The sequence below is a fragment of the Natator depressus genome, chromosome 2 (assembly GCF_965152275.1).
Source record: "Natator depressus isolate rNatDep1 chromosome 2, rNatDep2.hap1, whole genome shotgun sequence".
Taxonomy (NCBI): Eukaryota; Metazoa; Chordata; order Testudines; family Cheloniidae; genus Natator; species Natator depressus.
This window is the reverse complement of record NC_134235.1, coordinates 160,114,915-160,127,801: the sequence shown is the minus strand read 5'-3', so window position 1 is coordinate 160,127,801 and position 12,887 is coordinate 160,114,915. Positions and strand designations below refer to the sequence as shown.

Below are 12,887 nucleotides of genomic sequence, written 5' to 3'. Positions count from 1 at the left end.
CCTTCACACCATATTATAGGGGTCAGCATAAAAACCCTTTCTGCAGCACAAGAGGAATTCAGAGACTCCCAGCATATCTGGTCCAAGTAATTCCCTATAACCCCAATGTGGGATGTACACAATGCAGTTGACTCTGGGCAACGTCTCTACATCAGATTGCATTTTACTCGGACAGGCAGAAAAGGAATTGTTTTCCTATGTGAAACTGCTTAAAGCTAATCATTTCTACTAGCAACATTTGGTAACATCATATAACACTATTTCATTGTGTGAATAAAGCAATATACTGACTATAGTCCAAGTTTTAGGATTCTTTTCCCTATTTCAACTTTCTAATAAGTGTACGCTTGCTATAAAATTAACAAGGACAGATGTTATTTTGTATATTCAGTAAAGAGTCCCCTTGCTATCATGGTAGCACAAGTTTTAGTTACTTCCGCTGATTATAAGACCTTTCTGAGAAATCTGTTTGCTTTCACGTGGAATTGCAAATTGCAAAAATTAAATTTTGTCTGGATTGGAAAAAGATTGCTCTATTTATGGTTCCCTCTTTCCCTCCAAACCAGGTGATGCTGCATAGAATCTTTTTTTCAATCTAGTTTGCATTCAACTTGACTGCTGATAACGTATGTGTAATTTGTAATTTACATTGATGACTGATGACACGTATGTAGTTAAACTGAAGCATATAATCAGTCGGCCTATATTTTCAAAGGTGACTAGGGATTTTGGCAGCTCAACTTGAGACACCTGAAAGGTGCCTGACTTTTCAGAAAATGCTGAGATCCCACCTTTGAAAAATTAGGCCCCTTTAAGGTGTTTCATGTTGGGTACCTAATAACTGAGATGCTCAAAATCACTAGTTCCTTTTGAAAATTCAGTCTCATGGTGTTTAAGGACTTGTTTTTCTCTTCCTTCTTTTTGTTGGCTTTCCTCTGATTTTCGATACATTTATCATGACCTCCATAAGCACAATTAAACCTCTATAGCAAAATAAACCCTTCCAAATTAAGTACTTTTGCTGTATCTGCAGTCATTTCTGAGTATTTATAATGTACTCTTTTTTATTATTATTAAAAACCATTGCTATACTTAAAAGGTGACATCAGTGGAACAGACCATTATCATGGGGAAATATCTCCTTCTGCTACATAAATAACGAGGGGACGTCTGACATTTGTAAAATAAATAAATGTTGAGGTGAAGTCAAAATGATCACTTTTAAAGTTGGAGACACTTTAGTCCCATGGTCAGGTTCTAAACAGTTATTTTTCTTCTGTCAAATATCTAAGGTAGATATAATCACTTTATCTGTGAGAGACTGGTGCAGTGAGTAAAGCAAAAGTTGCTCCTTAACCATTGTGGAACTGCTGCATTTCCATTGTTTTAAATGACAGACCTGCCCAACGTTTCACTCAATGGGAAAACAGTTTGTCCATATGGATAGAATGCAATTGTATGGCTACATTTCTTTCCTAACTGGCTGTAAATGATTTTTGTTAAAAACCTTATATGTATGAATAATATAAACGATCTGGCAGTCTGACTACTTGTCATATACCCACTCCGTGTCCTGGTTGTTTTCGTAGTCTTTGATATCCATGCAAAGGTATTTAGTGTTTCCTTAATGCAATGAATACTTTCTGGATGGCCCTTTCCTATAGGCAGCAAGATATTTTGGTCAGAGGGGTCTTTTTAAGACTCTTCGAACACCTACTATAGTCAAGTGTCGCCTCTTGACTGCAATATGGTATCATAGTCCTATGAATCCCAGTCGATACAAGGAATGTGCAATGAATACAGTCTGGAAGGAAACATTCTTTATGTAGATAAAAAATTTCTCTGTACTATAGATACATAAATTTAACTATGGCACATCAGTAGACTATCAAAGTGTCAAAGTCTGATGATTTTTTTCTGGGCAAATCACACATACGCATGTATAAGTGTGTATAGGTATTTCCCCATATATATCCTAACATCTTATATAAATACTTGTATCCTATGATAAACTGATTATTTTTAAATCCTGTTAATCTATTTTGGAAAAAAAAGCTGATCAACATTTTGAAATAAAAAGATTAGGTGATCATAGTCATTTGGGACAGTGAACAAGAAGTTCAACAGCATACTCATAATATTTAACTGTTTTCCCGTAAGCTACATTAGAGAGAGAGAGAGACCCACTAAAAAACAAACCACTGCATTGCCCTCTTGGTCTTTGACCGATGTCAGACTGGAGATTGTATCAGTACAATAAAGGCTCCTGGGTTCCACAATCATACGCAAAAATCGGCTTTCATCCAGCATGTTACCCAGCCCAAGTAACAGCAGGTAGAAAGGTATAGAGAACCCAGAAGGCGTGAAGGGTTAAAGGCATCATCGCAGCCATTAGAGGGAAAAGTTGAAGCAATGCAAGCACGGTAGGCTCCTCTCCCTTCTTCCCCTCCCCTTTTCCAAACTCCCCACTTCCTAAGCCGGATCAGCGTTTAGGGAGGGCAGTCATCATCACGCAATCCTGAGCAGCTGGAGCTGACGTTGGACGGAGCTGCCAGGCAGCTGAAAAAAAAAGGCAGAGAAGGCAGCTGATACCCACTTTTCAACGATTCTTTTTTTTTTTTTTTTTTTTTAGTCTGGGTCTGGACTTCAAGCATCACAGCGCCCGAGCCAGCTGATCTGAACCCTCAGTGTATTGCAATACCCTCTCTTCCCAAAGAAAAGATTCCACTGAGTAGCAGAATGCTCGCAGTGTCGCAGCCAGGGCTACAGCTGAGAGCCTTTTTGTAAATTTGTGTGTGTGCGCGCGTGTGTGATTCCTTTCTTTGAGGGCACCTTTGGTTTTTGTTACCCTGATGTGACTTTTGCTTCGCTTTGGAATGATGGGGATCTTTCTGGCTTATGTTGGATGCGTTTTCTTTTCCGTTTTGTATATTCAACAAGGACTTTCTACCCAAGGTAAGATCGCGCTTTGTCAAATGTGTGTGCGTGTGTGTACTCCCTAAAATCCGAAGCAGGGCTTCCAAAAAGATGCAGAGGGAAATATAGATTCCAAGCCTTAGAAATTACAAACAAGCAGCTAAAGAGGGGAGAAGTTTACCCCTCGTGAGAATTAAACCGACTGCTTATACTAGATTGCAAGGAGGAAAAATGAGAAACAGACGAACAGACGAAAATGCTGTGTGTATATTTGTAATGAATGCATACATACGCGTGCTTGGGCTGTGTGTCTATATATGCTTACGGCGAATACCCACCCAGACATACATAACTATTACATGCACAGATAATATAAGATGGCTAAATCGTGTGCATCCATTAAATATTGCAATCTATATAGGATCTGACTCCCTTTCCACTCTTTTCCGTGTTCCTCAGTCTCAGCCCTTTGTTTCCCTTTAGTGACTATGTATAGATCTCAAAAAAGATCGACTTCTTTGAAGACCCCACTGAAAAGGGCGTCTCGCATTCCAAGCAGCCCCAGCTCTGCAGAATCCAGTTGCTTGGGACTTTGAGGGCTGCAGTGATCATTTCAGCACCTAGGACAGAGCGTCTCAGGCTGCCCGCTGAACGCTGCATCATTTCTGCACACGCAACTCCCGTCTTGATATTTTTTTGTTTAGCACTGACCAGGGAGGAGAACTTCTTTCCATCCCTGTGCATGCAGAATGAAGAGTCCCTTTGCCCGTTAACTAGCTGAATAGCTAGCACTGACTAAAAATAATGTCGGGGGGTGGGGGGGAGAGGCACTGCAAAATAAAAGAAATAGCAGCTTTATTATGCCTCCATTTCATAGTACAAGTGTTTAGAAAGCAAAAGGTGGTTCAGTATATTCCCAAATCACCCCACAAATAAACTTCAAATAACGAGCTTGGACGCATTAGGGATAAGGGGGATCACTGCAAATATTTCCTTCTAAGCTTTGTCAGCCTATAACAACACACAGCTGGGACTGGATAACTGACTGTTGAATTCTTTGAGCAATGGGTCTGTGCCTGTCCAGTGTTTCTTAGATTTGAACCAGAAGGTTTATTTATATATTTTTCTTTCTCTGGCCAGGGTGGCGTCTACAAGATTTAGCATCAAGTTTGCTCAATTTTTAAATGACCTACACACGAGCCCAAGGAAAATATAGGGAGACTCGATGGTGACTTTTAAGAAACATTGGTGTCTTGCACTGTGTGCATTTGTAGGAATTTTGCTCAACCGTAGAATGGTGTTGTAAGATGGGAGTAGTCATATTTAAAGAGGTGGGATGTTTGTTCGCTTTGGAAAGTGAGTCTGCTAGGATGAAGAATGATAAGAATCACTGTTTATTCGTTTCATTGTGCGAGCATGAATTATCATAAAAGAATACGTGACTCAGTTAATGTGTTTGAAACGTGCATTTTGATGCGTGATCATAACCCACCTCTTAGCACATTACACATTCTGAATATCTATTTCAGTTAACCCCATAGTGTTTAATCATTCACAAGGTATACCCTCACCTAGCAAATGCAATCCATGAGGGGTGCTGATTTTCCAAATTGCCTTTCACTGAAATCCCTCAATGTGTTTGGTGAAGTACTGCATCCCACCCAGGGATTTTGGATCTAATTATATGTAACTTTCTTAACCCAGGGGAGCGATCAGAGGGGGTACTTAGCTCTCCCGTTAGCCGGACTTGAGTACAAGAGCGGGAGTTGTGCGGATTGGGGAAAATATATAAATGTGTGAGACAAAGCGGGGAGGGAAGGAGAATGGGGGGGGAGAAGGAGAAAAGAGATGGGGAAAGGGAGTGAGAAAAGATGTGGAACAGAGAAATGGGAGCGATACATAGAAAGGGAGACTAAATGAGGCAGTGAGCAAATGGACAAGGAAACAGGGAGGGGAAAAGGTAGCGAGAAAGAGAACATGAAAAAAAAAAAACAGACGAAAATGGGGGGTGAGGAGAGTGGGAAGAGGAGAGAAGAAGGAGCGGGAGATCCCAATAAGCTGTTTGCGTTTGTTTTGCAGCAAAATTCACCGAGTTCCCCCGAAATGTCACAGCCACTGAAGGGCAGAACGTGGAGATGTCGTGCGCTTTCCAGAGCGGCTCAGCCTCCGTGTACCTCGAGATCCAGTGGTGGTTTCTGCGAGCAGCCGAGGAGCAGGAGGCTGGAGGCGAGGTGACGGGCACTCAGGTACAGATGCGCCTCCACTGGGCTTCCCCCTCCCCCTCCAAGCGGGTAATCCACCCAAGCAAGCCAAAAGGGGCGGGGGGGGGGAGGGAGGAAGTGGATTTCGCCTAAGGCTTAATGCTACCCATGAACTAACCCAGCAGGCTGCAGGGAGAAATGCCCACCCCAGGGGATGGGATCTTCGGTGCCTGCCACTCCCCTAGCTCAGCTTCACATTTTAGGAAAGCGACATGGATTTCTCAAGCCTGATTCTCTCTTCAAACAACGCATATATTAATAGAGTTGCTGCTTGCAGGACTGTATTTCCCCAAGGTCAAGATACTACAACAATCCCTTATTGGGGCACTCGCATTTGTAAGTCTAATTCAGCGGGGGGGAGGGGGGGATGCTGTTATTGGGGATGCACACCTTCAAAACAAACAAACAAACAAACAAACAAACAAACCATAATTGTAGCCTTCCAAGTCCAGCGTCGAGGACTGTTTTCTGGGGAGAACCTCGTTTTTTTCCCCCCTTGCTTTGTTTCTGGTTGATAGTTACACTGAAAAAGATTAAACATCCTTCTAATTGGAATCAGTTTAGGATTTCAGGACAACCACACAAGCATCCACTGGGCTCAGTCCTTACTTTTGTAAAGAAAGGGGAGAGGGAGCTCTCCCTTTGCCTTGAACATTTTCCCTGAGATCGGACTGGAAAAAAATTCATTGTCTCTAACATTTTAATCCTCCTATGCCGTCCACACGAGTTTTATATTAAGGATCCGTCCTGAAGCCTGATCGTAATAAGATGGAGAGTGACAGTTTTAGTCTTACGAGAAGACGCTAGGTATCTGTCCTCCTTTTCAATACAGTGTTTTTTTTTCAGTGTGCCACAATCCCATAATGCTGGCTGCCGCAATAGCACTTGCATAGAATTGAAGCTAAATTCAGTCTGTTCAACTCTCCCAGTGTGGTTCTGCCTATAGGTGGCACACTTAGCATGCAAGTGTTCTCGGGGAAAGGCTGGCTGATACAATCTGCTTCGCGTTAGTGGTTATTTTGCACAAGGGCCAGTAGCCCAGCACTGCACGGCAACAGCTCCTTACAACTGTCATCCTTTCCCAATAGGTGGAGCTCTTACCAGAGAGAGACTTGGACAATGACGGAACAAAGATAAGCGTAAGTATTTGGGGGGGGGGGGGGGATAAATAGAGAGAGAGCATTCCTACATAGTTCATTACTTTACATTTGCCATTAATTTAACATGCACCCAAAAGCCTGTGGGCAACCAATTAATCACAGTCATGGAGCTTACTTTAGTTTCTCTGTCCCCCCCCTCCCCCCAGGCTGGCTACAGGATGAGAGAGACTCAGAAAGAGATCCTTTCCTAGCCCTGTACACATTATCACAGAAACAATACAGCCCCAATGGGTTCATTAAACTGCATTTCCTCAACAAAAGCAAAATAACGGTCCAGGGCATGCTTGCCCCAAATATTCCTCATCCTGCAAGGAAAGCTGAATCAGTTTCCTCCTGAGCACTGCTCCCCTTTTCACCTCACCCCAGACCTACTTTCCAAGACCCTGCAGAGGGCTCTCCATGGGGCTGGGATCTGCCAGGGGGGAACAGAGCATGGTGGGCAGTGGTTTAGGCACACTTTGGGTAGTGGTGAAGGCTGGAGGTCCCTGTACCAGTGCCATGCAAATCACCCCCCTCCTCCCAGAAATCCTGGGACTGTACAAGCTCTGCTTTGGAATCTCCTCTTGGCGGTAAGATCGCTCCCAGTCTCCTCCTTTTATGATGGTGCTGGGGGAGCCCTGTTACCACAGTTCCATTGGAGTCATGGTGACAGGACAAGATGGAGGGGATGCAGGGCTGACAGAAGTACATGGATTTCCTTTGGCTGGCCCTGGCCATCTGGGGATCCATTAAATTGATGGGTGCACCCTCCTGCTTATTCAACAGAAGAAAAGCCCACTATGCCCTCTTCCACTCTGCAAATGGAACAAGTCCACAAGGTTATTCTCACCTGGCACAGAGTCCCACCCCCAATTAACCCCTCCTGTGGGATTGACCCCTGGAGAGCTTGATGCAGTCCCAGAATTCTAAATGAGGAATAAATGCTGAAAGTTTGCCCAGAAATGGCATATCCTTTCAGCTGAATATGTAGCTATTTAAATGGGTGATTTCAGAAATTAGTTAAAGCTGGCAGAGAACAGACATTGATGCTGCTGAGAGGGCATCTGACCTGAGAAGAGTCAGGATGCTGTTCTTCCTGTGGCAATATCTCTATTGATTTTATTAGGTGTGCTCTCTCTGTGCCAAGCCTGCAGGATTGGACTCTATCTCCCATTTGGAGATTAAAGTTTTTACACAATTATGTGCCCTCCCCTCCCTGCTACCGGACTTGATAGCAGGGAGGGGAGGGCACAGGAGCTTTTCCCCTCTTTTGCTGTCCCTGCACTCAGAGCAGCTGAGGGACTTCTCCCTTCCAATGCCCCAGAGATTTAAGGAGATGGGACTACTGTTCATTCTTAACAAATACTGCAGTGTACACATCTCACATGATCTCCAGAGGGATTTTGCCTCTCAGACAGAATCCATCTTGAACTCTCACAGGGGCAGTGCAGCCCGACACAGGCACAATCTGGCCCTGAATCAGCAACAACCACATTAATCAGCAATATAAGATAATCATGTATGTTAAAACCTTCACTCCCTTCTTCTCTGGTGCCTACATGTAATTAGCCAACTAATTAATGGTAGGTTGAAGGGCAGCTGGCTATAGTTGAAGTGACATTTTAATGTATATACATTATATCAAACACTGAACGTATTTTGACCACAGCCCCCTCACTCACATTTCCTATGTTGCTTGTCACTTTACCCTGTAAACCCTTCATGGAATGGACCGTATGTTCCGGTGAGGATTGATGGACCCCTGATTTGGGCCTTTGTGCACTATTGCAATAGAAATACAACCATTACCAATAAACTCATTAATTACTCAGAACATGCTCATTCAAAACTCCCACCAAAGTCCATAGAAATGTTGACTGAATAAGAACTACAGGATTTGGCTCATCTTTGTTACAGTTCAGGCCTTTCACATTATACTTGTCTCTTATTATGTGTGTCGATAATTAAAGCCTGGCCATTCTATTATACAGCCCAATATATTCATAGGCTTGTGTAATAGATATTTTATATTTGTAATAAAAATGTTGTCTACATTACTTTGGCATTCTAAATCTACTGACTATAAAAGAAGACTACTTTTTCTTGGATGCCTGAATAGAATTCCTATTAGCATTAATGGAATGTATCCATACCAAATGGAGAATAAACCGCGAACTGTATTTGATAAATCCTTATCAAGAGACAGTAACATGTAGGGGCTGGGTTTTTAACAATGCTGAATCTCACCATTTCTGGTGATCAATGTCCTAACAGATAAAGCACAATGTGGGACATGAGCTGTTGTCTGCTACAGACTACTAATTCACATTATGCAACAGGACGACCATCTCCTTATGCACCTATCAATAATACGTAGGAAAAAAAGTTGATCATGGGGGACTTCAATTTGAGTGACTGGCAGCATGAGAACTCCAGCATAAGCCATCACTGGAATTTCTAAACATTATAGATGACAATGTCCTAAATAAGCCAATATAGGGAAATTATATATTATAGCTTTACCTAACAGATAAAGAGGAACTGATCACAGAACTAAACTATATATATATATATATATATATATTATTTATTTATTTATTTGCTGGTCTGAACATAATTCTTTTTGCACTGATCACAGACCTAATATTTATTTATTTATTTATTTACTTATTTGCTGGTCTGAACGTAATTCTTCTTGCACATTTTAAATGTGATCAAGTCATGATGACTTGTACTTAAGCTACCATTAACTTATATATATATATATATATATATATATATATATATATATATATATATATATAGTGCTTTAATATAGCCAGTTTCACAAAACTGAAAACAATTATGAACCAAATCAGCTGGGAGAAAGAATTTAATCAGAAAAATGTGATGATAATTGGGAATAATTTAAGAACACCTAACTAGATGCGTCAAAAGCCACAATCCCACAACTGAAGAAGAATGTGGTGGTTAAAAACAACAAACAACAACAACAAAAACCCTACCTGTTTTAATGGGAAACGAAGACAACTATAACAAATAAAAGAAACAAAATATAACAAATGGAAGAAAGGAGAAGTTGATAGTCAAGAATATAAATCAGAAGTTAGGAACTGAAGAAAATTGGTAAGGGGGAAGCCAAAGGACATTAGGTGAAATCTATGGCCAGCAGAGTTAAAAACAATAAGCAGTTTTTTCGATGTATTAGGAATAAAAAGAATTCTGACAATAGTACTGTTCCATTACTGGACGGAAATGCTAGAATTATCAATAATGATGAAATTGTTCAATAAATATTTCTCTTCTGTATTTGGGGAAAAACAGATGATTCAGTCTCATCATATGGTGATGACAACACTTTTTCCATTCCACTAGTATCTCTGGAGGATATTTAATAGAAGCTACTAAGTTAGACATTTTAAAATCAGCAGATCCAGATAACTTGCATCCAAGAATTTTAAAAGGGCTGACTGAGGAGCTCACTGGTCTGCTAATGTTGATTTTCAATAAGTCTTGGAGAACCAGGGAAGTTCCAGAAGACTAGAAGAAAGCTGATGTTGGGCCAATTTTTAGAAAGGGTAAATAGGATGAACTGGGTAATTATAGGCCTGTCATCCTGACATCGATCACTGGAAAGCTAATGGAATGGCTGTTAAGGGTCTTGATTAATGAAGAACTAAAGGAGGGTGAAGTAATTAATACAAATTGACATGGATTTATGGAAAATAGATCCTGTCTACCTGGATATCTTTTTTTTATGTTTGTGTGAGATTACAAGTTTTGTTGACAAAGGTAATAGTGTTGATATAAAATACATAAATGTTTGTAAGGTGTTTGACTTGGTACCACGAAACATTTGATAAAAAAAAACTAGAATATAAAATATACAGCACACATTAAATGTATTAAAAAACTACCTAACTGATAGTTTTCAAAAAGGAACTGTAATGAGTGGGTCTGTTTCCAGTGGGGTCCCACAGAGATTGCTTCTTGACTCTATGCTATATAATGTCTTTATCAATGACCTAGAAGAAAACATAACATCATCACTGATAAAGTTTGCAGATGACACAAAAACTGTGGGAATGATAAATAATGAAGAGAACAGGTCTCTTTTTCAGAATGATCTAGATCATGGGTTAAACTGGGCACAAGCAAACAATATGCATTGTAATATGGCTAAATGTAAACATATACAACTGGGAACACAGAATGCAGGCCATACATACAGGATGGGGAACTCTATCCTGGGAAGCAGTGACTCTGAAAAAGATGTCGTGGTTGTGGGGATAATCAGTAGAACACGAGCTGCCAGTGTGACACAGTGACCAAAAGAGCTAATGTGATCCTGGGATGTATACACAGGGGAATCTTGAGTAGGAATTCAGAGGTTATTTTAGCTCTGTATTTGGCACTGCTGAAACTGGTGCTGGAATCCTTTCTCCAGTTCTGGTGCCCATAATTCAAAAAGGAGGTTGATAAATTGGAGAGGGTTCAGAGAAAAGTAACGAGAATGATTAAGGCATTAGAAAACATGCCTTATAGTGATAGACTCAAGGAGCTCAATCTGTCTAGTTTAACAAAGAGAGTGTTAAAGGGTGACTTGATTACAGTCTATACAGGTGTGCTGGGACAATTTTTATAGTGGGGGTGCTGAGAGCCATTGAACCAAACTGTAAACTCTCTGTATAAGAGAAACCACTTCAAGCCAGGCACCCCCAGCATCCCTAGTTCCAGTACCTTTGAGTCTATAAGTACATGTATGGGGAACACATATTCAATAATGGGCTCTTCAATCTAGCAGTGAAAGGTATAACGCAATCCAATAGTGAGAAGTTGAAGATAGACACATTCAAACTGGAATAAGGTGTACATTTTTAATGGTGAAAGTAATTAACCATTAGAACATATTACCAAGAGTCATGGTAGATTCTCCATCACTGGTAATTTTAAAATCAAGATTGGATGTTTTACTAAAAGAGCTGCTATAGGAAATATTTTGGAGACGTTCTGTTGTTTGTGTTATATATGAGGTCAGACTAGATGATTGCAGTGGCCCCTTCTGGGCTTAGAATCTCTGAATATATAATTTGGAAGAGGAACACTATATAATTAAGCATGCTCTCTTTGCATTTTAAAATTTAGAAATGGCTAAAGAGAAAACAAATTCTGCACTCAGTTACTTCTCTGCAACACCATTGACTTTGTTGATGTTGCACGGGGATTCATGAAGGCAGAATTTGGCCCACAGAGACAGTTTACATGCTGACTGCCCTTTCAATTTCTTTTTTATTGTTTTTTTGATAACTGGATCAGTATAGGTATTATATTATTACTGATTAAGTTTAACTATCCAGCACTTTCTGTGGATTTAATGTTGATTACATTATGCTTGAAACATTTAATTTATACCGTGAGTACAGTTTGCCATATAAAATAATTCATATGTAGAGTTGGGAACAATAACATTGTATGCTTAAAAGTCTATCACATTTCTTGCTGCTGTCATGTATCCACAAGTTACACAGCAGGTTGGATAAGGGCTTTGCCAAAATGGGGACTATGATATGTCAAGCTGTCAGGAACATTATGTTGCATAATCATAAATAACACATACCTGATTGCAGTGTAATACTTTTCCTTTTCCAAGATCTGTCACATCTTCATTATCCGAATGTTTCTCTACTGCATATTGCCTTTAATCTTCTGTATTTACATGAAATGAAGCTACATTTGCACCTGAATTTATATAATGGATATAGGCAGCAGAATTAAGGGCACTCCCTAAAACTCATAGCTTTCAATGATGATGAACCCTCAAACTGGCTTCCTGTTAGGGTAATCCATAAATGACAAAGTGTTCTGGAATCACAGATATAAAGTAATATACACTTAAATATAAATGACTATATGGAAAGAAGCGTACTGAGGGAAAAAATCTGCTACTTTTGCTAGTGTTTCTTGGTACCTTTCACTTATGAGTAAATTGCAATGTCTTGTTATGTCTTCAAAAATAAACAATTTGTGCTTTTAAATTAATTACACAAGGTGAAAAATGCGTTATGCTGCCTTAGGATAGCAAAGGTTAAATTGCATGTCTTGGTATCAGCTGATGCCTCACAACATAACACAGAGTATGAGCAATTTGCTATTGTCAAATCACTGTCACCATATTTTAATAAGCACATGCTTCTATAAATAAAAGGGGGGGAAACTGGCTACATGTCACCAGACGCCTCATCATTACTGTTAACAAATGAATGCACAAAGCCTTGCACAAACCTGAAGGAGACACATTTAATGTCAAGTGGTACTTTTTAAAACAAGGAAGACTACAAGATAGCCTAATAAAGTGTTAAAGAAATGTAAACATTGGCAAACATCTTCAATAAGGCTGTTAATGCAGTGGTTCAAAATCTCAATGATTCAATAAAGTTATCTAATTGTAAAGGTTTAACCAAAGAAATACACTATCAGCAGCTTCATGCAAGAAAGCTCATTAAGAATGCTCATGATCTGAAAGAATTAATTAAAGAGCATGGGAGACTGGGTTGTTTGTCTGAGGCCAATT

At 40.1% G+C, this 12,887-nt stretch overlaps 1 protein-coding gene across 5 annotated transcripts in view; it reads left to right on the top strand.

Moving 5' to 3' along the window:
- Positions 1-2,488: 2,488 nt before the first annotated feature.
- Positions 2,489-12,887, top strand: part of VSTM2A (V-set and transmembrane domain containing 2A) — a 32,348-nt gene continuing 21,949 nt past the window's right edge. For 2 of the 5 annotated variants that reach the window (XM_074945225.1, XM_074945226.1), the window contains exons 1-3: positions 2,489-2,955; positions 4,996-5,162; positions 6,266-6,316. In XM_074945225.1, coding sequence (XP_074801326.1) covers positions 2,877-2,955; positions 4,996-5,162; positions 6,266-6,316 — 297 coding nt within the window. In that variant the 5' untranslated portion in view covers positions 2,489-2,876. Of the gene's footprint in view, positions 2,956-4,761; positions 4,877-4,995; positions 5,163-6,265; positions 6,317-12,887 lie in introns of those variants that run through there. The other 3 variants (XM_074945224.1, XM_074945228.1, XM_074945227.1) reach the window with 2 other exon arrangements.